Raw genomic sequence first — 25,759 nt, 5'->3', positions numbered from 1 at the left:
CCGAAGCTCGAGTCACTTGCGGGACCGCTCCAGTCTAGCTTTCCACGTCAGGACCCGGCAGTCGGAGCAGAACTTGTCGTCGTGGTCAGGGCCCAGACAGTGAAGGCACCCGCGATGGGGGTTGTTAACCGACATCAGTCGCCTGCAGTTGACGCAGGGTTTGAACCCGGGCATCCCTACCGATGAGACTTCGAAAGATGATCAAAAAGGATTGAAAAAGTTAGTCAAAAATTGATTAGGGTACAACTTTTTCCGGATCGGCGCTTGCTGGCGCGGAAAAAAGAAGAACTTACGTCAGTGCGCGAGGGCGGCGTCTAAGTACTCCGGCGACATCATCCCGGCGCCAACGACGCAGACGCCAGACGCGGAGCCGCAGACGACGCCTACCAACGCGCAAGGGAACTGCTACGCAAAAGTTTCCGGATCCAGTCTGACGCCTGGGGATATTCTACGGTAAGGAATCTAATACTAACCTGTTTCTTTCAGATTCGCTAATCATTTCTAAATCTATTCAACTTGGGTTGGTTGAAATAGATGCGAGATAATGCAGGGTTAAAGTGATTGAAAGCAGGTGCCAGTGTTACGGGACGTCCATGCTGCTTACAAAAACACAAGCGTTTTCAGCTAAAGCAGCGCATATCCGGCCTGCAGTAAGAGAAACTCACTGTAAATAGTGCTTACAGACTAAACAACAGGTCCCGTGTAACAACCGAAGTAACGGGGCAAGTAGCCATGGGAGGGTACAAACGAAGGCAAGCTGCACTAAGGAGGGACTAACACGCCTACTAACGAATCCGAAGGCAGCATTTACGAAAGACAATGAAAAGAGCCAATGAAAAATATGCGAGGAGAGTGGGTGTGGCTTCTCTCCCATACTCTACTACAACAGTCCCGCAGAGTGAGCAGTGGATGTGCGCTGCAGCTAGGCTCAACCTAAAAAAAGGGCAGGAGCAGGCTCCATGGAGAAAGTAAGCTGCATTACTCTTTGATATCAAGGCTCTCATTCTGAAGTCAGCTAAAATCAAAATAAATACCAGGCTCCCACAAAAACCAGCTTGACATTTGACCTCAGTCTTTGAATGCCCAGCAAATGTGAGGAGATAAGAACACGATTTAACGGCCTATTTATTTCAGAAAAGGAGTTCATGGAAGAATACTGGAAACACAGCTTTAGCATGGGAGGAACAAACTTGGGCTGTGCAGCCTAAAGCACATTAAGCCAGCACATCAAAAGCAAAAAAAAACAGAGTTACAAACCACAAAGCCAATAGCAAGCCACTCAGTTACGTACCATTTTTATCTGAATACTTGGTCAAAGTTTCCGGTTGCAAGGGATTCTGGGTAAAACAACCTAGTGAGAGCCACGCAAGTCACCCCATACTGGATTTGCCTAGATGTCTACTTTTCAAAAATGTAGACGTTTTCTATGTTTCCCTATATGCTAGGGCCCAAAATCCACAGCTACTCACTTTACAAAAAAACAGGTCAGTATTGGGTGTAAAAATGTGACATATCCATGTTGTGTTTTGGGCCGATTCCAGTTGCAGGCAATAAGCCTACCTGCACAAGTGAGGTGCCATTTTTATCAGAAGACAGGTGGGAGCATATAATACTAGGACATTTGTTATTACAATGGAATTTTGATGCATTTGTGCCGTCCAAATGTAAGCAGGTGTGTAAGAAAGAAGACACTTTGAAAAATACCCTCTATATCATACGAGTACAGACAAATTCAGAAATGTACAAATAACCACTACTCCTAAATTCCATATCTTGTGCCCATTTCAGGAATACATAGGTTACCCATTTTTCATTCTCATATTTCACATTATAAATTGGTCGATACTCAGTACACAATGAAAACCCATTGTACGGTGCAGCTCAGTTGTTGGCTCTGGGTACCTCGGGTTCTTGGAGAATCTACAAACCCTATATATCCCCCACACTCAAAAGGCACTCTTTCTGGGCCAAGATCTAGCTTTCGGCCAAACTTAGGATAAATCTGTTAAGGGGATTAAGGTGTAGATGTATCTAAAGTTACTATGGGAAAATAAATTGGGAAAACGTGTTTTAAGACACTTACTTTTTTGGGCCCCCGCTATACGGGATTACCCCGAAAGTTTCCATGCAAAAAACAGTCAAAAAGTTGCACTTTTTTGGAAAGTTTTGAGGAGATTTGACAAACGGCGCCACAGTTAACAGCAACACAACAAAAGCATTTCCTATGGAAACAAGAAACTAACTAGAAAATCCCACTGGCCACCACCACTGGGATGGATCTAAACCGGCCTTTTTCAACATGCCTAACGCCATATCCACTGCACTATTTAGACCACATTTCTCCCAAGTGATTACTAAACACAGAAGATTACTTCAGATGTTTCTGCCCTATACCCTCCATACGATGTATCAGGGAGTCAGACAGCTAAATGAGAGCAGCATAACATTTAGCATATGCATTAAATTCAGTACCAAGCATGCTTGTGATACTAAAGAGAGGGGACCTCCAGTACAATACTATAGACCAGTGTTGGATCCCCTCTTTTAGACCACTGTAGGTAGGGCTGGGCCTTGTTATTCACACTGTTAAGTTAGCATAGGCTTATTAGAAGTTTAAACGCAATTTTTTCTTTTTGCTGCTTTTGCACACGATACTGCATATAACTGTTGTTGTAAATTAGGCTGCATGAAAAGCTTCACATGAGACTGGCTTGTTTTCAGCATCCCTAGACTTACATCGTGACTCTAGTCTGCACACTGAGTGCTAAAGCCTCCAAGGTTATCATAACAAGGTAGCTGTTGTTCGGGCTGATCGGCTCACGTTCTAGCCATAACATATATGCAGCTGCAAGCCAAAGTGATTTTGGCGCCTTTTATATCACACTGTAGGCATGATTTCAGGCACTTGGAAGAATTTCCGTTTCCAGAGAGAAAGAGCTTTTGCAGATCCTGATGTGATTCATCCCCGCTGATCTTAGAGGTATGGGGTCCCCCTAACAAGCCTAAGAGACCTTCTGTATTTTATAAAACATAGATCCTAGTTAGGGAGGGTGATTCACTAGGCGCTATAGTACCTATTTTCACCATCATTGTAATATGATTTCTCCTTTTGTGTTTTATGGAATTGTAATAATGCTGATCATATTATTTCTAATCATATGTCTGCTTATGTTAGCAAAGATACTGCATCTTAGAGCACGTCGTTAAAATAAATATTTTAACTTTGTCCGCGTCTCTTTTTTACTCCAGTTGTGGACTGGTATGAGACTATAACGAAAGTGTTCTTGCTTCCCCCCATTCCTGAGTATAACCTAAGTCGCATGTTCTGGGTTGTCTAATCATTGGTTCCTTTGCTATAGGACGAAGAGCTAATGTGACACTGATGCTAGCTGGTTAAGGTTTCTAGGCACTGAGGTGAGTTTTTTGGTACACCACAATTCACTGAGGTCCTGGGTCTCTGTGCACAGTTCTGTGTAGGAGCAGAATCCCTGCGACACCACACAGGTGCAAAACAAACAATGTTGATGCATAATGTCAAAATTAAAACCCCCTGATGAATAGTGCACAATTCGCATGGCCACGCACCCCAAGGGAACATTACAAGTGGAAGGGCAAGTATTTAATCCACATGTGGTGCAATGGCAATTAAAATCCATAAACTGGTTAAAGTATTAACGTGCTCAAACAGTCATCGACATGGGGAGTGGGAATTGAACTGATGAAAAATCTCAAACCTATTATATCATATGTTAAACCATTCATAGACCATGGTGCTGATTAAAGCTCACTGTTAATTAGCGCTCAATGCAAGTCATTTGGGTGTACTAGATAAAAAATGTTCGCCTTGCACTTCCCATTCGCCAAGTCAAATGTTGCCCTGCATTCAAGAACTGTGCATCAGTGTCCAGCGAGTTACACAGTCACTTTTGCCTGCGACAGCACCCTGCTGCAGCCCACAATGCATCCAGTTCATTTAAACACATGCGTGTCTTGCGTTCCGTAAAGCAGTATGAATACTGCCAGCACTCTCCCAATTGCCTGAACCTCTGCTCACCTGTGAGCTTGGGCGAGCCTCGACACTCCGGATACATGGCGCAGTGGTTTGTAGCTATTTACATTACGCATTTAGAGAGGACTGCCACGGTGCACCAGAACAAGGGGGCGCATTGGTTTCCGGCATCAGCCACTCAAATCCACATTGCTCTACAGCCTGTTCCACAATAGAAAACAGGACCGACAGAGCTCGGACATTCCATTGCGCGTCTTTATTTAAATGCAGGTTGCCATACTGAACGCCTTTCGGCTGCAAAACCGGCCGTTTTTAACATGGCGCCATAACCAATGCACTATTTCCATAGCTGCCAAGGTTACAGATTGGCATGTGTGACATTTTCATCATTTCAGTGTAATTATGAGTGACATTTCAACAACTATGAGTGACACTTTATCACAAGCAAAATTGAGCAATGAAGACGAGGGAATCATATCATATATGTACTATAGGACATAAACTGGTAAGAGCTGTCAGCATGACCGTCAATCACAGAGAGAGAGAATCAAAGAGAGCAGCACTCGAGAGAAAGTGAGTTTAGGTACCTGCAGGTCTGTGGACTGATGCTGGGCGATAAAATATTATGTGCACTGTTTTAAATAGTTTCTTCTGCATGTATTTAGCAAGAATTACCTTTCAAGTTATATTGCCAAATGAATCTAATGCAGGTTACGATTTTCAGTGCAACAGTGCCTCAGGATTGTGAATGCAAAATCCGAAGAGCTAATAAAATGTAATACAGATCTTGCTTTAAACGAATTTAAGAAATAGTCACTGTACTCAGTACCTCTATTCAGGAAACAACACCAACCTTTGCCTTGCAAAGCTCGAAGTCAGCACATCTCACTATCCACATCACAATATTAACTTAAGAAAAAATTATCTTATCATCATCCAGGAATGCATGTCAAATGCCTTCTCAAGAGTCCACTGTACACCTTCAGAAGAAGTAGATTGGTTCCGGGCTCTTATAACTCCTGCTCTTAAACACTAATTCTGGACTTGCGCGCTCTATAATTGCAGGTAGGCTCTGGTCGGTCGGAGGGAGGTGGCTCCTGCGGTGGCAGACCAGCGACCCGAGCAGCCTGGAGCCTGCAACGGGACCGCAGACAGCTAGAACAGAGAACAGGAAAGCACCGGCGGGGGGGGGGGGGGGGGGGGGGAGGGGGGGGGGGGGGATGGTTGGCCGGGAACCGATAACACCAACAAAACTAACCGGAGGAGCGAAGATATATAACACCCGGAGTCCGAAATCAGCAGATTTATTATTTTCACCCTCATTTGTTTCACACGGAGGAACGCTATTTTATGAATTGTTTCTATTTTTTAAATGAAGAAAACCCTTTTTATATATTTAAAAGCCTTTAAATACATACAAATATCTATAACACAGATGTACCTTATTTTTTTATAGACTCTGGTCTACAGCTGACTGAAGGCAGTCGGTAGCCACCGCAGTCCGTGGCAATTCAAGTTGGACTCCAAGCCGCTGTCTCCGGTCTACAGCTGGCTGAAGGCCTGAGCCACGGGCCGTGGTAATTCAAGTTAGCCCCCAGGCCTGCCTCAAGACAGTGATAGCCATCCAGGCCGATGTAGTGCCCTGACTCCTGCGAGTCCCGGGCGGGGCCGTCCAGTCTTCAACTCTGCCGTAAAATATTGAATTTAGCGAGGGGTAAAATAGCAGCTGAGCACACACTGCGGCCCAGGCATATGCGAATGCGAGCTGCTGTAGGAACCGCATCCAGCCAGGTGCGATGATATCTGTAGCGCTCTGGCCTGCCGTGATTATTTGTAGCTCTCCGAGTAGCCGGGATTAGCGCTCCGGCCACGGTATTATGGCGCGGTCTTCCCTTCGGCCATGATTAAACTAGCCAGCCGCCTTTTTTTAGCTCTCTTAAAAGACCCGCGCTCCAATAGCAGGATGTGACGTCCCCCGCGACGACGTCAGGCTGACATCCGCGGGATTGGATCACTATCATGATACTTTGTAACAGCTGAGTGAGGCTGCCAGCAGCCTTAGTGCAGCTGGGAGCCTCAAGCCTGCTGGAGCAGCACGAGCAAGCGCAAACGAGTCACAGGCAAGCCACATATTCTTAAACTTTATTCAGTGCTTTCTATGACAGCCTACACAGCATATGCGTGACAATGCATTTCAGTGCGGTAATGCGGATTACCACACTGAAATGCGTTAGTGTCACGTCTGATGCGTGATACTTGACAGGACTGTATTTCTACCACATTGCTCCCACGTGATTAATGAAGAAAAAAAGATTACTTCAGTTGTTTCTGCCTTTTACCCTCCATGCGATGAATCAGGGAGTAACACGCACACACGCACGCACGCACACACACGCACACACACACACACACACACACACACTGTGTAATGAACATACTGCAGTAATTACTCCAATACATGTTACATAGAACAATGTGTTGGGACAGTAAGCTTGCAAATACATTGTCAGTACTCTGGAAGGTTTCATTTCAGAAAACAAGGTAAAGGAGACATAAGATGTTTTCCTGGAAAATTTCAGAAAACAATGAGAAATTCTACATACGTGGTTGAAATTTGAGTTCCCCAGCAGGTCCTGATAAGGGTGTTCCTTGCTGTAATTTCTTCTGTTCCATGTGCTAAGAAGACAGATATTGTTTCACATGTTAGGAACAATGCCAGATCTTATTACCTTCTTATCTCAGTTCTGTAGTGTGGAGCACTCACAATCCTGCAACAGTCTCATCCACATAAAGAAACAAACTTGAAATTCTACTTGAAATGTGTCAGAGAATAATTAGGCATCAGATACGCGATCACTGCCAAGTGGTAACATTAATATTTTACAGGTGGAAAGGGGTGACCCATTACATTGTAAAAAATAAAGTCACTGATTATCCCACCGTTTTTAATGGCCATGAATATGGATATGTTAGTCAATAGTATGTCGCAAGCAGCGAAAGTACGTGTTGTGAAATCCGCGCTGTCATAAGGCTTTGCTGTTATTAGAGGCTGACCTTTTTAAGTTAATCCCAGGATTCTTGGACCACACAAATGAACTAAACCTGTTAAATGTACAATTGGGGAATAACAGGAAAAAGAATCTGAACATGGGGAGGCACACACCTTTCTACTTCACAATATGAACGTGTAACTTTATAAAGGAAAATTGATGTTTGTATATTTCTTCATAATGCACAAACTACCTCTTAAATTATTGTAGAATAATAGATCATGACTGATTTAAAATATTAACAGTTGATCATCTTGTACATAATCTGTTCCTATTCTTACAGGTTCTATTCTCCTAGACTGATGAGCTAGGTTCACAGTCGAGGAGAATAATGTAGCACCCTATGCACAGAAAAAATATGAATTGCCATTCCATGGTACATGGGGTTGTGCCTGTATCAGATTGTCTAGTTCAGTTTCTTTCTCCCAGTCAACACGAACACAACCATAAAGCTTAAAACAGCTAGGATTAAAGGTCGGTCCTATGGAGGAAGGAGGGTTGCAGTACACTAGACATCACCCAACACCAGCGACAAAATGCGGATTTATCATCACCCATTCCGAGAAGCTTAATTATCCTTGGCTCACTTCTCCAACTTGCTATCTAAACTTTCGTCTACATCCAATCATATCTCAATAAACAGAATGCCTAATGGCTATAAGACTACTCGATTGCCTCCTCCAAATAATGTCTTAACATATGCATATGTCTAAACGTTACACCCAGCAAAAGGCACTGCCGTGACACAGCCCACCAACAAAGACCGTATGTCCACAAAATAGGCTCCAACCAGTCACTTAGCTTTACCACTAATAACTACCCTTTACTACAGTGCTCCCTGAGCCCTACCGGCTGAGAAGAATAAACACATATCCACCCTCCTCTTACTCAACAAACAGCATGTTCTGCACACAGCCTCACCCAGGTTAACTTCCACACTTAACCACAACTTCTCTTTAAGACGTTCATCACAGCAATATGATGAGTGTATAAAGAAGGGAAAGAACAGAGCTGACCACAACCCCTGGATTAGTGATGCACTACACAAACAAACACACTCCAGATCGAATGTTGCTGGTCCACTGTGTTTCTAAAGCCAAGGGTAAGTTGTGTGGGAGAATGGGTATCGCACTGAAGGTGGCAACTGAGAAATGTAACTATCTTGGGTTTTTCACGGTGAGAACCGGATTAGAGGCTTGAAAAGAAAATATCCCACCGCCCCATAACCGCCCCCCACACTATGCAAGGTGAAAAGGGATCTCCTTCCATGGGTTCAGCTTATCCTTTAAGGGAAGGTTGATCAAAATGGGATAGCATCCCAGAGTCCTTGACATCCTATTGGACTATCAATATTAAATCACAACCCCTTTTCCTGGTAAGTGGATGTTGAGGGCGTATGTATGGTGCAATGGTTTTCACAAGGTAACGATGGCAAAGTGCTGCAAGCCAACATTTGATGGAAGACTAGGAATGTCAGATATCCTCTCCTATAATGGAGCCTCAGCATGATTAATGACTATGTTGGACGGGTCCGATACAGTATACAAGACTAAGTTGTGCCCACAAGGCAAGAACCCCCCACGTCCTTTACGGTGAAAGCCCACAGGTGCCATTCTCCTTACTACAAGACCCTTACGGTGTGAAGAGATTTCATGAAAGCAAAGTGTTGGTGTAGTAAGCTAACAGAGACCCTGCATTGGGTGGGTATCTACGTGCCCAAAGTGTTGTGGGATCTACACTTATGGAATGACAAAATTATAAGGAATCTGTCACCGAGCTGTAAGAGGAATACCTCACAGTTCTACAATTATTTACAACTGTGGCACCCTTTGTTGTCAAACCTCATTCAACTAGACACCCTGAAAAGTTTAACACCCCATGGCAGTCATGACTATTTCCAGACTACGAGATAAAAAAAAGTTGATTTTTCGAGAAAATACGGAAGGTGCACTCGTTGAGAAGTCAAGACGCACAAATCAAAATCCCAGTTCCAAAATGACTTCTTTTTTATCTGAATTGATCTTTAAAACTGGCACACAGCCAACGCGTTTCGTTCCCGATTTTTGCCAGAGGGAACTTCGTCAGGGCTCTTCTGTATGAGGCTGAGAAATAGCAGTAAAAAGTACTAAGAGTCTAGTTAAACTTCATAAGTAAGAAATAACATCCATAATAATATATGTTGCGAAGTCTAGTACTAAAATGTCAAAGAGAGAGAGAGAAGATCCAATAGGCATGATTCAAGTAACCAGATGCTGATAAGTTTCTCCTCCTTTGACGGCTTGATAACCAGCAGTCAACGCGTTTCGGAACGAAACGCGTTGGCTGTGTGCCAATTTGAAAGATCAATTAAAAAAAATGAAGTAAATTTGGAACAGATTTTTGATTTGTGCGTCTTTACTTCTCAACGAGTGCACCTTCCGTATTTTCTCGAAAAAATCTGCGATGTCTGACACATGTGGACGGCGGGTGTGGGAAGCGATTGCACCACTTTCACATTTATTGTACATGTGGACTGGATTTGCAGGACCTTGGTCTGCCGTTTTCTCTTTCTTGTTTCTAGTTAGATTAAAAAAAAGTGTATACCACACACACTCTAGGTAGGGGTATTAGGAAATTGGTAAATGGGGCACAGAGTGTCACCTGTGAAGCAGATTTAGGCCCCCTAGTGACTTGCTAACAGCCCTCATGGCCCCTAGAGAACAGCCACTTAGTCCAAATCTCGTACAAGCCAATTTAAGTACCTTCAAATATATTACACTAGAACCAGACTATGGGATATGAACAAGATGCCTCACAGATATGTGAAGTGGAAAAAGGTGATTTCATGCATAAAGTATGGGGTTGTAGGATCATCAAAAAGTCTTGGTAAGCATTGCCACTGGTTCTCTCAACGGTACCTGTCAATTAAGTTATACTCATCCTAAGATGGTTCTTCTGAATATTTTAGAATATTTATTTATATCACAATATAGATGACATGGGCTATACTGGGCTGAACATAGTCTTAGCAAAACAAGATATAGCCCTGAGCATAGAAAAGTGTAAGATGGGACTTGATCACTCAGAATTTTAGAAGTGCCAATCTAGGAAGCCAGAGGCAGGCCTTAGAAGCACCAGAAGATCCGGGGTTGGGGGTGTTGAATACACGTGCCTGTGCCCACAATTCCCTGTGATAATACAGCTGTATCCCTTTAGAGATTAGTACTATGCCAGTGATGCCTGGATGGTTCAGAGGGCGCTACTGGCTTACTTTGCATTCTGTTCATGGTACACGTTAAAATGACAGTATAATGGTTCACAAAAAATTTGCAGTTTTTAGACAGTCCAAGGCAAAACCTAATCCCTTTTTTTTTTTTAAACGGTCACAAACATATGTACCAACTACTACAAACTAATTTATGTTGTCAAAAAGACCACCATCAGCACTTGCTAAAAACGCTTAAAGATAATACAAAGATTCACCCCATCCCACTCCAACAGTTTCAATTACTCACAAGCAATAACTCTGTAGTACCCTTAGTATCTTCTTCACTGATAATGTTAAACAAGCTTTGGCAAAGAAAACAGGCCTCGCCTTGGGACCGATCGACTTTGTCGAAGGTTCTAGTCATGTTTTACAGCATAGCTTTTAAAAAGAAAGAAACACTGTATGTGACTGTCAGGGATGCCCACTTTGCTGCCAGGCAGATGTCCAGGACTGGGGCTCCTCCTGCTATCACAGTGGTCGCAGCTTTAGCCCTGGTAGAAGGAGCCCTTAAGCCCTCATGGGGCTACTTTTTGGCCAGTGCGTAGCAAATTTTAATACAAAGAGCGACCCAGCGCGAAATGGTTAATTTCGCCCAAACCTTCCCTCCAACATACCCCATGAAGAGTTGGTCGTCCACCTGGAACTCTCGTGTGTGGTCCAGTTAGAACGACAACGCTCTTTTTCAGTCAAGACAGTGGAGTTGCGAGAGAGTTATGACTTCCTCGCAGAGAAAAGACAAATGATCCTCCGTCAGCCGGTCGTGAGATGCAGGCAAAGGGGGAGGGGGGATTTCAAAGGGGAGAGTGGTGGGGCAGAGTAGCCCTTCCGAATAATCTGTAAGACCTACCTGTCCATGGTTATGGACTGCCAGTGGTGGAGATGATGAGCGATTCTGCCAACTGGACGCCCATGATCTTGCAGGTCAGGATTAGGAGGGGTTAGAGTGACAAGTTACTTACCTTCGGTAAAGCCTTATCTGGTAGAGACATGATCTAGCTGAAGATTCCTTACCTTTGAATTTCCTAAGGCTCAGACTGGAAATGGAAGATTTTTCTTCGGACAACACGCTTGCGTGCCGGTAGGTGGCTTTGGTCAGCTCCATGTGACGTCGTTGTCTCTGCCGTTGTGACGTCCACATTACCTATATAGGCACCACCTTGTTGCACTGACGTCAGTAACTTTCACAACTTTCTACGCCAGGAGTGCAAAGCCATGAAGTGTACAGACACTGGAGTGTTTTGAACAACTAGGACCCTGAAAGAGAACAGCCCTGACCCTAAAAGCCTGTCCGCAATGTGGGGAATATGGGTGGGTAGGAAAGTAGAATCTGCTTCTTATGGTCACCTCAACATTTTGCTTGATGTGATGTTGTTTTTGACTAGTCTGACTGGGATCCTGCTAATCAGGACCCCAGTCTATCTACTTTCTCCCTAAACTGTTGTGCTATGTACATAGGTGCACCGCATATTGGATACTGGGGTACCCTTGTCAGTCCCTAGTATACGGTATCCATGTACCCAGGGCATAGGTACCCAAGAGGTCTCCCATGTGCTGCTGCATGTATTATGCCACCTATTGGAGACCATTTAAAATGGAACTCTAGGCCTGCCATTGCAGCCTGTGTAAGCTGATGCATGCACCACTTACTAAAGATATATGTTTGCTATATCTAAGGGTCACTGCACTTAAAACGTATAAGTCACCCCTATAGCAAACCTTTACAATCCTGAGGGCAGGGTGCTTGGTTTTAAGTGAGAGGGTGGCCCTGCATGAGCAGGACACCCCTGCAGCCTACCGAGTCCATTATCCCTGGTTGTCAGTGAAGCAACCATATACTAAATAGAGGGGCATCGCGTGACCTCACGATGACCATCTCGAAAACAGCTGCAACGAATCCTATCATGTTTGGTATCAAACATGTTGGAATCAGTGGGAGGTATGATTCCAAGGACTGGAAGAGCCCTCCGTTAGGCTCTTGGTGTTCCCGGTACCAGCCTTCTAATCCCGGACAGCACATAATGGTTGCTGCTGACCAGAGACACATTTCTGCCCTCCTGCTGCTGAGCCAAGCTCGAGCAAGGGAAGGCAGAACAATAGGCATCCTGTCAGACAGGATTTAATCTATTAGGGCTGGGTGGGTGCGCTTGCCAGCGCCTGAAAGTCTGCATGAGGGACACATATGGTGTCCCTGTGCATAGTCCAGTTCAAACCAATCAAGGGAGCCGTTGGCTCCCAGTCTGGCGCAAAACTGGTTAAAGGACATGGGAGTAACCTCCCCCTTGAATCTTCCCAACCCTTTCCCTAGGGTACTTAAGGGCTTACGTGGGTGTAGGTCTCTAGATTCCTCGCAGGATAATATTCAGTACTGAAACCACTTCCCTTTTACCGTCTGGGCACTCTGGACTTCACTGGACTTTGTTTGGACCCGACTTAGTTTCCCTTCCAGTATGCTGCATCGTCTGTGCCCGTGCATCATACAGGAACTTTCCAAGGCCTGTGAAGCATCAAGAACAACAAAAGTAATCTCCCTTGGAGTCACTCCCCTACATTCGTAGGCACCTCAACACTGCTGACCGGTCTGCTGATCCAGAGCTCCTGCGGACTCCGAAGGTTTCAACAATACATGCAGGTGGTGGTTATGTATGTCTACCGAGGCCTGAGCTGCCCTCTCATCAAGTCTAAGGTCAGAATCCCTCATGCTGCATTAACCAAACCCCTGTGCCTGCATACTTTTGCAAGTGTATATGCTTGTTAGCAACTCTGCGCCAAGTGCACTGGGCTCCAAGTAGCTTCAACCTCCGGCAACTTCTTTCACCAAGATCATCAGCCACACCGCCTCGTGGGCACCGTGGCCTGCTCCTTTAGGTGAACTATTCGAGGTCCTCTCGCGATCCCTGTGACTCCAGCCTGTGGGTCCAATTGAGGGTCATCTTTGTTTTCCTTGGGCTTCCCTGAGTGCTCGGGCCAGCCCGGACTCCTCTGCTTGTTGTGAGATTCCTGGAGCTTGCTGGTCCCAACCGTAAACCTTCTTGACTTCCTGTGTGGGTTGCCTTCGCCAAAGCTTGTTGGTGCTCCCGTAGGATACTGAGCCCTCAGCACTCAACATCCTTCGTTGGACAGCTTGTATCTGGGTCCTGGTCATCCTCAGCATCGCCTGGTCATCTTAGCTCCAGAGTCAAGGGCACTGTCATCTTACCTGAAGCACTCGACCGGACGGCATCCGTCTTCCAAGTCTTCTGGTCACTCCTGAGTGAATGACACTGTCCCCCCAGCTTTTAGGTACTCCTCCACAAGAATCCACGTTTGGATTACTTCGGACACTTTCTCCACTTCCAGCAGTGGCACTTTCCTGAAGTCCTCCATTGGGTTGGACGGCGGTTTCAGATGCCACTTCACCCCTATGCACCCGGCTCCCCTGGTATATGTAAATTGGGTACCACAGTAACCACGGGTGGAATGGCTCTACAGCCTTCCACGGGGTTTCTTCAGGGTCCACTGGGAAGGGTACCTAATCTTTAAAATTCTAACAGAGACTTGCACATAGACTTGTACAGAGCACGCAGCAGTGTTCACACATTGCACATGCTCTCTGTGGGGTCCCTATCTACTTACTTTGGGTGGTTCTGTGGGTCCACAGCAATTCTACGTCCTCTCGACATTGTCCTGACTCGAGTTGTGGTTCTTATACCACTTTCTTAGTATATGGTTTGGTCCCTCCCTGGGGCCCACTGTGTATTAGTGCTATTTCTGTGCTTTCTTTGCCTAAGTTTTGTGTGCTTTGTGTCTATCTCCGTGTAGAAGATACTGTAACATACTAGATGAACAAGTTACTTACCTTTGGTAACACTTTTTCTGGTGGATACAGTATCTGCCTGTGGATTCCTCACCTTTTCAATACCCCCTGCGCCAGCATTCAGCAGAAATAATTTTTGTAGCTCTCCCACGTCGACGAGGACGTCATAATAGCACGGCTCCGCTCACGACTCCGTATGATGTAATCGGAGTCATAAGAAGACCTCGTCGGCGTGCTGACGTCAGTTCCCCCCGCCGTGCCCCAGAGGCAAACGGGCGGACCGACAACATTTTCACACGTATACACAGTAGACAAAATATATATATACAAATGCAAGTACACATAGCCTAACCAACAAAAGCATGGAGAAAAGGGCAACAAACCAAGCATTTTCCTGTATCAAAACGTAAGCAAGAAAAAGACATATTAAAAAACATTCATGTCAAACAGTCATAGCATTTTTGGTAAAAACAGGTGGACAACGGGGAGGATGGGTGGGACAGTGAGGAATCCACAGGCAGATACTGTTTCCACCAGAAAAAGCGTCACCGAAGGTAAGTAACTTGGTCACCTGATGGATACATCTGCCTGTGGATTCCTCATCTTTTGAATAGAATCCCAAAGCAGTGCCTCTCCCGGAGGAGGGTGTCCACCTGACTAGACCAAAAAAATCGTGCAGAATAAACATGCAAAATGGGCGTTCCTTCTAACCTCCTATCCAAGCAGTAATGCTTCGCAAAAGTATGGAGGGAGGCCCAAGTTGCTGCATTACAAAGATCAAGAACAGGAACACCTCTAGTCAAAGCCGTTCTTTAGCCCACTTATGCTCCGTCCATCACCACCCCCTTTTGTACTGCTTTGTTCGCCATAAGTTGGCAGAGTATGCTCAGACGTTGAGTCCCTTGCTCACTTTGCCACTGGATTCAAGCAAGCCTGGCTGAAGACGGCTGGAATGCCAGAAACCGGTCCTAGGAAGCTTGATTCCGGACCAGGGAAGGCATGGCTTGGCAGTTTGGGCTGGACTGTTCCCATGAGGCACAGGGTCAGACTGATTTGCATATGGCCATGTCTGAACTGGGGTGGCAGAGTGGGCTAAAGAACGGTGATGGATTAAACCCAGATCTGTTGACTGGGTGTGAGTGTTTGATTGGTTCAGATGCTCCGTCCATCACCACCCCTTTTGTACCATCATGTGCCAGCATGCATGACTGACCAACAGTATGCAGGAAGCGAACAGACGTAGATCCTTCAAGACTGGAACAACCGCTCCATCGTGAAACAATAGAGTCAGCTCCTGAATGTCGAGAATCCTCTGTGGAGGCGGAAATGCCCCACATACAGTCGTGTCCAGTATTGCCCATGAACAGGCTGCGCTGAGAAGGCACCAGGTGAGATTTGGGTACATTTATCGAGAAACCCAAGTTGAACAACAGTTGCGTTGTTGCTTGAAAGTGGTGCAACACCAACTCCGGAGGATAGGGGAAAACAGGAACCACTGACCTTCTGAGATGTGCCGCTACCACCGCCATCACCTTCGTAAAGACTTGAGGTGCGGAAATCAGACCGAACGGAAGGACTGCAAACTGGTAGTGTTGCGATTCTACCGTGAAACGGAGATACTTCCGATGCACCTTCAGGATGTGAAGATGAAAATACGCATCCTGCAAATCGATGGACACCATCCAGTCTTCTCGTTGCAGCGCAAGAAGAATCTGAGCCAAGGTCAACATTTTGAACTTTTCCTGTCTGAGGTAAAGATTCAAAATCCTGAGGTCCAGGATCGGTCTCAACCGACCGTCCTTTTTGGGTATCAAGAAATACTGGGAGTACCACCCCTGACCCCTTTCCTGCTCTGGAACCACCTTTATCGCACTTTTCTGTAGCAAGGCAAGAACCTCCTGCGGCAAAAGCAGCAAGTGGTCTTCTGAACAACAACCCTGGCGAGGAGGGTAAGGAGGAAGAAACTCTAAAAAAAAGGGAGGGTGTACCCATTCTCTACAAGATTCAAAACCCAATAGTCTGAAGTAATCGATTTCCAATCTTGTAGAAAGTGGGACACCAGACCCTCTACAGGACCAACATGCTCTAAGATGGGGGATCTAGAGCTGCTTTCCTGAGGCACCAACGGTGGGGGAGGAGAAGAGGAGGAGGAGGAGGACTGCTGCAGAGTGGCTCCTCGAAGACGGCATCTATTTTTACCCCTGTACAATTTGGACAAAGGGTTCTGCTGCTGACTCTGCTGAGGTTGCTGGTGGCGACGAAAGGAAGCTGCCCTTCCAAATCCTCGATACCGCTTGTAGCCGTACCCTCTAGGCTGAGTTTGAAGGCAAAAAGATCTTGCAGTCGCTCTGCCATCTTTAAAGCGTTGTAAAGCAGAGTCAGCCTTAGTGCCAAACAGCCTCGTACCGTCAAAGGGCAAATCTAACAGGGTTGCTTGAACATCAGGAGAAATCCAGATGATCTCAGCCAAGCTTGTCTCCTTGTTGCCACAAGATCCCATTACTCGAGCCACCGAGTCAGCCGTATCCAAACCGGACTGTGTAACTTAACGGGCAGCAGCTTGAGAGTTTGAAAATACTTCAAGGAAATTAACCCAATCGTCCTCAGGTAGCTTAGGGGCTAGCTGTTTAACAGAGTCCATAAGAGCATGGATATATCTTCCAAGTAAGCAGGTAGCATTAGTAGATTTCAATTCCATGCTTGCAAAGGAAAAAACGTTTTTAGCTGCCTGCTCCATCTTCTTAGAATCCCTATCCCTCGTGATGGTAGAGAAGGAACCAGATGACTGTTTAGAGCAAGAAGCTTGGACCACCAAGCTTTCAGGTGATGGGGGAGTAGACAGAGAAGCCAGATTCCCAGGAGCTGTCTTGTACCTCCTCACAATAGACCTGGAAACTGCTGGAGCAGTCAAGGGCCTATGCCAAACTTCCAAAATAGGTTCTGTCAAAACCTCATTGAAGGCCATAAGAGGCTCACTCACTGAAGATGTATTGAGGACCTCAGTCAAAATATTAGATTTAATTTCAGCTGAAGGCAATTGCAGGTCCAGCCACTCAGCGGCTTTCCTTACGACCACATGATCAGGAGCAACATCCTGTGAAATCCCAGCCTTTGGTGAGGAGAGTTCCCATTCTGGGGAAGTATCCAACGCACTGGCCTCTAGTAGGCCTTCAATTCGTCAACTGAGTCGACAATCTCTCCCTCCTCCTGTTCTTATATTCTTCCTCTTCAAGCAGTCTCTGCGCATCTCTCCTAGAGCGCTGCTTCAGGATCGGCGGTGCGGGCGACAAGCGCGGCGCCGGTGACGACAGCACCGGCGTCTTAGGAGGACCTTCAGGATCAAGCATCAGCTCCGATCAAATCCAAGGCGGCGCCGACTCGACAACAGATGTCCAAGGATTTGGAGTCGAAGACCTCGGCGCCGGAAAATGCCATCCCGGAGCTTTAGGCATAAAAGGCACGAAAGGCGCCTGGGCGTATTGATGTGGAACACCCAAAATAAAGGCTAATGGACCCATGGGGCCCGATGTAGGCTGGGAGGCCCTGGCAAACTTGCCAAACATTGTATTTAAAAAATGTGTTGGATCCATGTGTGCGTTCCAAGGCCCGGAAAAGGAGGCTAAGAATCCGTACCTTCTAGAACAGGATCCACCTGAGGCCGAACTGGAGGCAGCGGAGCCGGTGGAGACGGCGCCCGCACGGGCGAAGCCACAGGAACAGGAGAAGACTCCCTGGGCGTCGCAGTTTCTTTAGGTGTCAAAGAGCCACTCGACGCAGGTGACATCGGAGCCGGTGAGTTAACCGGAGTAGTTTGAGGAGAAGAAGAAGGTGATGGAGACGCAAAGTCTTTTCTCCGACGCGGCTGAGGTGGTGAAGGCGATCTCGAAGCGTTGACCTTCGAAGAGCGACGTCGAGAGCCATGCCTCTTCTTTGCTTCTTGGATTTTGAAGTGTACGAAGTTGACGACTTCGAACGTTTTCGACCCCTCTTCTTCTTTTTAGCTTTAGCCATGAAGAGCTTTGCCTCACGTTCCGTTAGAGCCTTCAGATTCATTTTCCTTCAGCACAAACACCCTTCAACGTCATGGTCGGAAGACAAACACCAAAGGCAATCATAATGGGGATCAGTCATCGACATATGACCGCCACACTTCCTCCAGGGCTTTAATCCAGACTTTTAGGAAGTAGCCATTTCTCAAAACACTGGAGGAAACAAAGTAATCAGTAAGAAAATGGAGTGTCCCAGAAAAAACGTATGCGTCGACGGCACGGAAAAAAGGGAACTGACGTCAGGACACCGACGAGGTCTTCTTATGGCTCCGATGACGTCATACGGAGTCGCAAGCAGAGCCGTGCTATTATGATGTCCTCATCGGCGTAGGCGAGCTAGGAAAAGAATTTCTGCGGAAGGCTGGTGCAGGGGGTATTCAAATGGTGAGGAATCCACAGGCAGATGTATCCATCAGAAAGTGTTATATAATAAATACATATTTTTATAAATACTCTGTGTGGTTCTCTTTTATTTAATCTATACAAGAAGATTGCATTGTGGTAAAACAAGCTACTTTACACTCCTTCAAGACTAAGCCTGAAGGCTGCTCTCCACAGCTAGCACTTGGATAGCTTTCTTAGGTTGTCTGAGACCTCTTAAATCACCAGAAGGGTTGTCTGGACTGGTGCAAGGTGTTCACTTACATTAGTGGACTTAATATACCAGGCCAGCTTCTCACAGGCTGGGCCAGAAAGGAATCTGCGGCTAAATCATGTTTCTATCAGATAAGGAGTTACCGAAGTAACATCTGATAGATATATCTAGCAGGGGGTTTCTTACCTTTGGATAGATACCAAAGCAATACCATCCCCGGAGGAGGGACTTCAGACAAGTTTAGACCAGGAGGTCCTGTAGGAAAGAGTGGCCAAGAAGGCCCTCTCTGCAGACTTGTCTGTCCTGGAAGAAGTGCTTGGTGAATGTGTGGAGTGATGCCCACGTTGCTGCCTGACAAATGTTGAGGCCTGGGACTCCACGTTATAATGCCGTGGTAGTAGCCTTACCTCTGGAAGAAAGAGCCTTCAGGAAGCTGCTTTTTGGCCAGAGCGTAGCAGATTTGAATACAAAGGATGACCCATTGAGAGGTTATCCTTTTCTGCACCACACGATCCTTCTTCACTCCTACATACCCCACAAAGGGTTGGTTGTCCACCCAGAACTCTTTTGTGCAGTCAAGGTAGAACGACAATGCTCTTTTTGGGTCCAGGCGGTGGAGTTGCTCCTCTTCTTTAGAGGAGTGCGGAGGAGCGCAGAATGTGGGCAAGGTGACAGATTGAAACAAGTAGAATGGTGTTACAAATTTTGGAAACAAAGAGGCCCTAGTGCAAAGCACCAATTTATCAGGGAAGATGGTTGGGTGAGGAGGCTTAGATGACAGTGTTATGTTTCATATAGGTAACCTAATATAGGCCCAGGTAACATCATATCCTTTCATCTACATCATCTCCCCTACAATAAACAGTAACAAGCCGTTTAAGGATTGAACACCTTTTATGGACTGAACCTAGTTCTAGGCCTATGTGCAGAAGGAGGGTTTTCCTTGAACAATGACTTGGGCTCGGTCGCTCCTGATCTTCTTGAGCACTCTTGGCAGGATTGGTATGGGAAGAAAGGTGTATAGAAAGTCTGAGCTCCAATCAAGAATAAAAGAGCCACCTTGAAAACTCCAGCATGCAAAACTACTGACATTGAGTGTTCTCGGCAGAGGCAAACCTATCTAAACAAGGCTCTCCCCACTGTTAAAAGAGACCTAGCATCATCTCCGTATGGAGATGTAATTCGTGATCCGCTAGGCATAATCAGCTGAGTTTGTCCGCCCTGGTGTTCAGAGAACCTGCCAGGTGCTGTACCCACAGGGATGTGCCCTGCTGTTCCAGCCATGTTGCAAGATGCAGGGCTTCTTTACAAAGGGTCCACAACTCCACCAGCACGGTGTGTTGCAGTACCACATGGTAGTGGTATTGTTCATGAACACTTAAACCAGCTTTCCCTTGATTGAGGGAAGAAAGGCTTTCAATGCCAAGCAAATCGCACAGAGCTCCAGCAGGTTGATTCCGGATTCCTCCAGAGACCAGAGTCCTCTCTCCACTTTTCCCACATGGCCACTCCATCCCAGGAGTGACGCATCTGTCACTTCTGTGTGATCTTGGTGGGGAAGGGAGAGGGTTCTACCTCTGACCCAATTGCGGTTGGTCAGCCACCACTGCAGGTCCTGTGCAGTTCCCTCCAAGATATGGAATATATCGCAGAGATTCCCCTGATGCTGCACTCACTGAAACTTAAGGTCTCACTTAAGCCTCTGTTGATTACCTCCGTAAAAAAAAACAAAAGAAACCGGAGAGAAATTCGAGTGGTAAAATTCAAACAGGTTCACGCCGGGTCCCGGGATTCTACCTGGATTAGAGCCCCAAATGGCCGCTCCCATCTCTACCTCTGAAATGTCATGTTCTAACGCTAGACTGTGAGGGGTACAGGTGAGCCAAGGGTAGCTCTGTAACGAATGGGGCCTCCAGCTCTGCAGCTGAACGAGGACGGAGGGGCGTATCAAGTGTAGGAGAGTAGGGTCTGCAATCCTATGGTCACCCCAGATTTTTGCTTTTTGCTTCACTGGTTAACGACTTTCCCTGGCCGTGGGCTTGCTATCAGACCCACAACCTAGCTGTTCTCTCTCTAAATTGACATCCATGTACTTTAGGTGCATTTACCAATTGGTACTGGACCACCTTATCAGTCCCTGTACAGTGTACCTTAGGTACCCAGGGCATTGGTGTACCCAGGGCCTACCAGGGGCTGAAGCATGTATTATGCCACCCCTGGCTGGCCATCTAAACAGACACAACTGGCTGGTAAGACAGCTGGGGCAAGGTGGTGTAATCACCCTTTGCTGTAGATATAGTTACCTATATCTAACCTCAAAATGGACACATATATTCCTATCAGTCACTCCCACAGCAGGCCTTATCAATCCTGAAGGCAGAGTGCTTGGAATTATGTGAGATGGTGCTCTAGCATGAGCTGAGCCTGTCTGCAGCTTGCGGAACCAAGTCCTAATAGCTGTTCCATGATAACGCTATACCATATACTCTTAAGTGCATTATAATGCTCGCGGTTGAATGCTAACTTTGGTATAGCATTATCAAAACATGTCGAGTAAGGTGTCATACGAATTGGAATACTACCCCCTCGCCAATTCAGGCGACGGGGGTAGCATTCCACCCTTCTAGAGGGACACGACATGTATGTAACTGTGAACCCCGGTTAAAGTTAACCCGAGCCTCAGCATCACAAAATGGATGCTGCCACCACAGACACAAGTCTGACCTCCTGCTGCTGGGAGTCCTTCTAGCGAGGGCGGCCTGGACAAAGGGTTTCCTGCCTTGGGAGGTGCTAGCACCACCCCAGACAGGATTTTGTGTATTAGGTAGGACAGGGCTGAATGGAATGAGACATGCCTGGGGCACACAAGGTGTCCCTGTGCATACACTGGCTCAAACCAATTGCTGGGGCACTCCAGCCCCAGCTCTGGCACGAAACCAGACAAAGGATAGGGGGTGTAACCACCCCTCTTTCTGGTCCCACACATAGGAGGGACCTAGTCGTAGTACAGCCCCCTTTAGCAGGATAAAGGTAGGAGCTGGTCCCATTCCAAATTAGATTATCCTGAACAACTTTTACAAGAAGAAACTCTGGACTTCGACGTTCTGCTCCACAGAAGACTGAAGAATCTCCCTTGTGGGCAAGGACTGTCCACCCTGCAACTGCAGGCACCATCAAGCGTCCAGCGGCTTCACTTTGTCATCTTCCCTCGAGGATCCAGACTTCAGAGCCTGACGAGACCCGGATTCCCAGACCTCTCCGACCTCAACTCACATCTGCAGCACAGCTGAGATCCGTGGGTGCGACGAGACACGTGGGACCGGCCATCTTGGAGAAACTGCACTTCGCTTCCAGCACGACTTCTGAGGTAAACTCGACCAAGTGCTTTGGGGATTGAGAAGCCCCAGCCCCGAGCAGCCCCTGCACCGAAGATCAGCCCTCCAGCATCCACGAGATCTGCGTGGGGCCCTTCTGCCTGTTTGCTGCTCGACGCGTTGTCTGGTCACTTGCCGGCTGGCTAGTGGCCTCCTAGACTACGATCCTTGAAAACTACACTGCTGGTCTGGTTGCTCCAGACGGGCCCTTGCTTCCTTCCAAAAGAGGAGCACCCTGGACCCTCCTGGTCCACTCCAGACGCCGTTTCCACTCACCGCGTGGGTTGCCTTTGCCAAGGCCTGTTGACTCCAAATCCGGATCCGACACCGCCGACAGCGAGAGCCTGCGTGGGACAGCTCGTGCCTCCTTCCTGGTCGTCGAAGACACCTCCTGGTCCACGTGACTGCAGAGACAAGCGTCCACTCTTCACCTGATCGCGACGACGACATCTGGTTCCTTCCTGGTTCCACTCCAGTCACTGGCTAGTGACTTTGAACATTGTCCCCTCTGCTTTCAGGTCTTCAGCATCCCTGATCCACCCTTGGATCACACCGGACATCTTCCTCCTGGTTGCCTGCAGCATCTTTTCTTTCAGGCTCCATAGACTTCAACGCAGAAACCCGACACGACTTCGCACCTATGCACCCGCAGCCCGTGGGTGAGGTAACAAGAGCATTTCGGTGCTCAAGGGTAGATTGACTCTCCTAGTGTCCAGATTCACAGTCGTTTTAGTCCTAACTAGTCAGGATTGTTCGTACTCACCTTTTTCTTGAACTGTACTGTCCATAGACGTTGTTTTTACGCATCTCGCGTGTGAGTTCACACTCTGCACACGCGTCCCGTGGGCCTCCTATTACTTACCTAAAGTTAGGGTAGTGTAGTCCCAGCGATCCTACAGCCTCTGGACAGCTCCATTCCTTCTATCGACTTCCTTATACCATTTACTTAGTATATGGTTTGCCGTGCCCCTAGGGCACCATTGTAATTTTGTGCAACTTATCGTATTTTTCTTAAGAGATTGTCATGTGCTTAGCCCTCTGATCTCATAAAGAGTTCAGAGGTGTTTGTTATTAATAAATATATTGTTTATTTTCATAACAACCTGTGTGGTGTCCTTTCATCTGGTATTCAAGGGGTTATATGTGGTAAAACAGCTGGCTTCACATGCCAAAAGAGTTTAGCCTACGACTGCTTTGTCCATGCTACCATTAGGATAGCTGGTCTATAAGGTTGACTTACAACCAATCACCATAAGGGTTGTTTGTTCTGATACAAGGTGGTCACTAGAACTAGTGAGCATCATATATCAGGCCAACTTCTCACATTGGTGTGCAGCGGTTGGGATTTGAGCTTGCTGTTTTTTTTACCAAATATAATCTTGAAATATCATTTGAAAGATCACATAAGGTACCATAGGTACATATAACAAGCTTAGAAATACTCTGAGTTCTACTGAACCAGCTGTTGTAGTAGAAAGGGCCTAGCACACCCTGACTACAACTCTTAGCAAGGGATCAGTAGGAAAACCCATAGTGTAGGTAAGTGCATCACTTACACCTCACTAGAAAGCATGTCCACCACAGGAGAGGCCTCAGTGACTCCCCTTGTGGTTAGTGACCCTCCACAGGTCCTTTCCAGATATGCAGCCGTCAGCTTCCAGGAGATGAGACAATTGTGTACCTCCAGGAGACTGAAACAGGGTTCAAACCCTACCACTCCTTTTCTGTTAGGTCTCTTAGAGACATATGATGCCAGAAGGGCTGCTAATGCAGGCCCCTCTCATCCAGATGAGAGCATGCCCCCCTTAGAAGGTGATCCAGGTGATCCAGACTCTAACCTCCCTGAGACAGAAGATGTCAATGGTAGGGAAGAGGGAAACTTGTCTGAGGATGAGGCAGAAAATGGCCAACCTTTAGTCAGCAGACTTACAAGGGACAACTTAGACCTACATAGGGAAGGAACTGGGGGAGCCCCAGTGCCATCCACTAGCAGGCCTAACTTTGGGGTCAGGAGAGATAGATCTCCTTCTAGGGACTCCAATAGATCTGTGCACTCCCATGCCTCTTATGCATCTGCTCAGAGGAGGATGACTTCCCCTCAGAGGAGAGAGCATGAGGCAAAGATGAAGGAAGTTAATCTGAGGATTCAAAGGGAAGAACTTGCCCTTGCCAAGGAGAAACTTGCCTTTGCTAGAGAGCAACAGTTGAATGGGGTAGCACCCACTGGTGGCAGCAATATCCCTAAGGATAAAGACAGGAGTTTTGATAATAGACACCTGAGTAAAATAGTGCCCTCCTATAAGACAGGAGATGATATCCACAAGTGGATAACTGCTCTGGAGAGAGCCTGCAAAGTACAGCAGGTACCCCAGAGTCAGTGTGTTAAAATCTAGATTGCGGCGTAAACATTATCGGCGCCATCTTGTCCCTTTTAGGCTCATATGTGCGCGTAAGTAGCAGCCATTTTGAATGCCATGGCCTCTCTGCCCACTGCCGATAGCCAGCGCGTCTCTCTCTCTCCCTCTCTGACCCCGCAAGCATCCCCCGCGCGCTGACAACCCACGTTCTTACATGCTTGGGCCATAAACCACCCCTTCAGCGCGGCCCTGCCTCGGAGCCACATCCCGTACCCGGCTAACACCTCCCTCCGTCCCTTTGATGATCACACATCCTTTAATGAACCCCCTTCCTCTGTGCCCGATTGTCCAGCCCGATCCCAGGCCATCACCTAGCCCTGCGGATACAGTTTATTGCCCCTTACAGTAGGAAGCTGTCCCTCTTCAAAGAATCTATGACTGATCAAAGCCCCCACCCCATGAGATCCGATCAGCCGCACACATTCCGGGAACCGGCGGGATATCCAGCTGCGCGATAGTCATCACCTGCTGAGATCGGGGTGGGGACTTTTACTGTGAATATGTGTGGGAACGGGTTTGAAGCGGAGATTCCGAGGATGTCTTTCCGTACATCAAAGTATTGACGAGAATGTGTTTCATGTAATAAAGCAATAAACCTGTGTATAAGAGGCCAGGCCTCAAGGATGCGTTTAGAGCACCTCGAGAAGATACCCTGTTGTCTGATTTGACGTGTTCTGCTCCGTCGGAATAAACTCCTGTTTCCTGCCTTCCTGTCTCCAGCGCCTGCCTCTTTATTTGGTAACCGTGAGTGGGTGAGAGGCGGCTAACGCCGGGCAAACCTTGAAAAGGGGTAATCGACCTGATCTGCCCTACCCTTTTTCTACAATTGGCGTCCGAAACGTGGGGCCCATCAGCGACACGTGGATCCAGTGGGAGAGGTCCCGACGACAGTGTGAACGACTGCAACGATCGGGAAGAGCTCCTGCCCGATAGACCCTCGTCTGGCAGCCGATCATCCGAACTTCACCGGTTCTGAGCAGACCTCTCTCTCGAGTGATCTACGGTCCTGACTGGGAACCATCAGGAGTGCCACAGCAATTACGGAGAATAGAGAACGATCGGGCGCTGGAAGCGGAAGACGAGAAACTGTCCATGCGGTCCGGGTAAGGTCGTGTAACACGACGAATTGCGAATTGATTGTTTGAAAATACTAGTATTACTCATTTGATTGTTTCTGAGAGATTCTCGATTTGCAAACAAGCACAGAGGTGCCATACTCTGTTTA

The 25,759-nt window shown here is 47.0% G+C and overlaps 1 protein-coding gene across 3 annotated transcripts in view; it reads right to left on the bottom strand.

Annotated features, from left to right (window-relative positions):
* Positions 1-25,759, bottom strand: part of NUCB2 (nucleobindin 2) — a 449,912-nt gene that overhangs the window by 41,084 nt on the left and 383,069 nt on the right. For 2 of the 3 annotated variants that reach the window (XM_078681045.1, XM_078681046.1), the window contains exon 12: positions 6,613-6,685. In XM_078681045.1, the coding sequence (XP_078537171.1) occupies positions 6,613-6,685 (73 nt within the window). Of the gene's footprint in view, positions 1-6,604; positions 6,686-25,759 lie in introns of those variants that run through there. The other variant, XM_078681047.1, reaches the window with a different exon arrangement.

Source organism: Lissotriton helveticus, chromosome 3_1 (assembly GCF_964261635.1).
Source record: "Lissotriton helveticus chromosome 3_1, aLisHel1.1, whole genome shotgun sequence".
Taxonomy (NCBI): Eukaryota; Metazoa; Chordata; class Amphibia; order Caudata; family Salamandridae; genus Lissotriton; species Lissotriton helveticus.
This window is presented reverse-complemented; position numbering and strand designations above follow the sequence as displayed.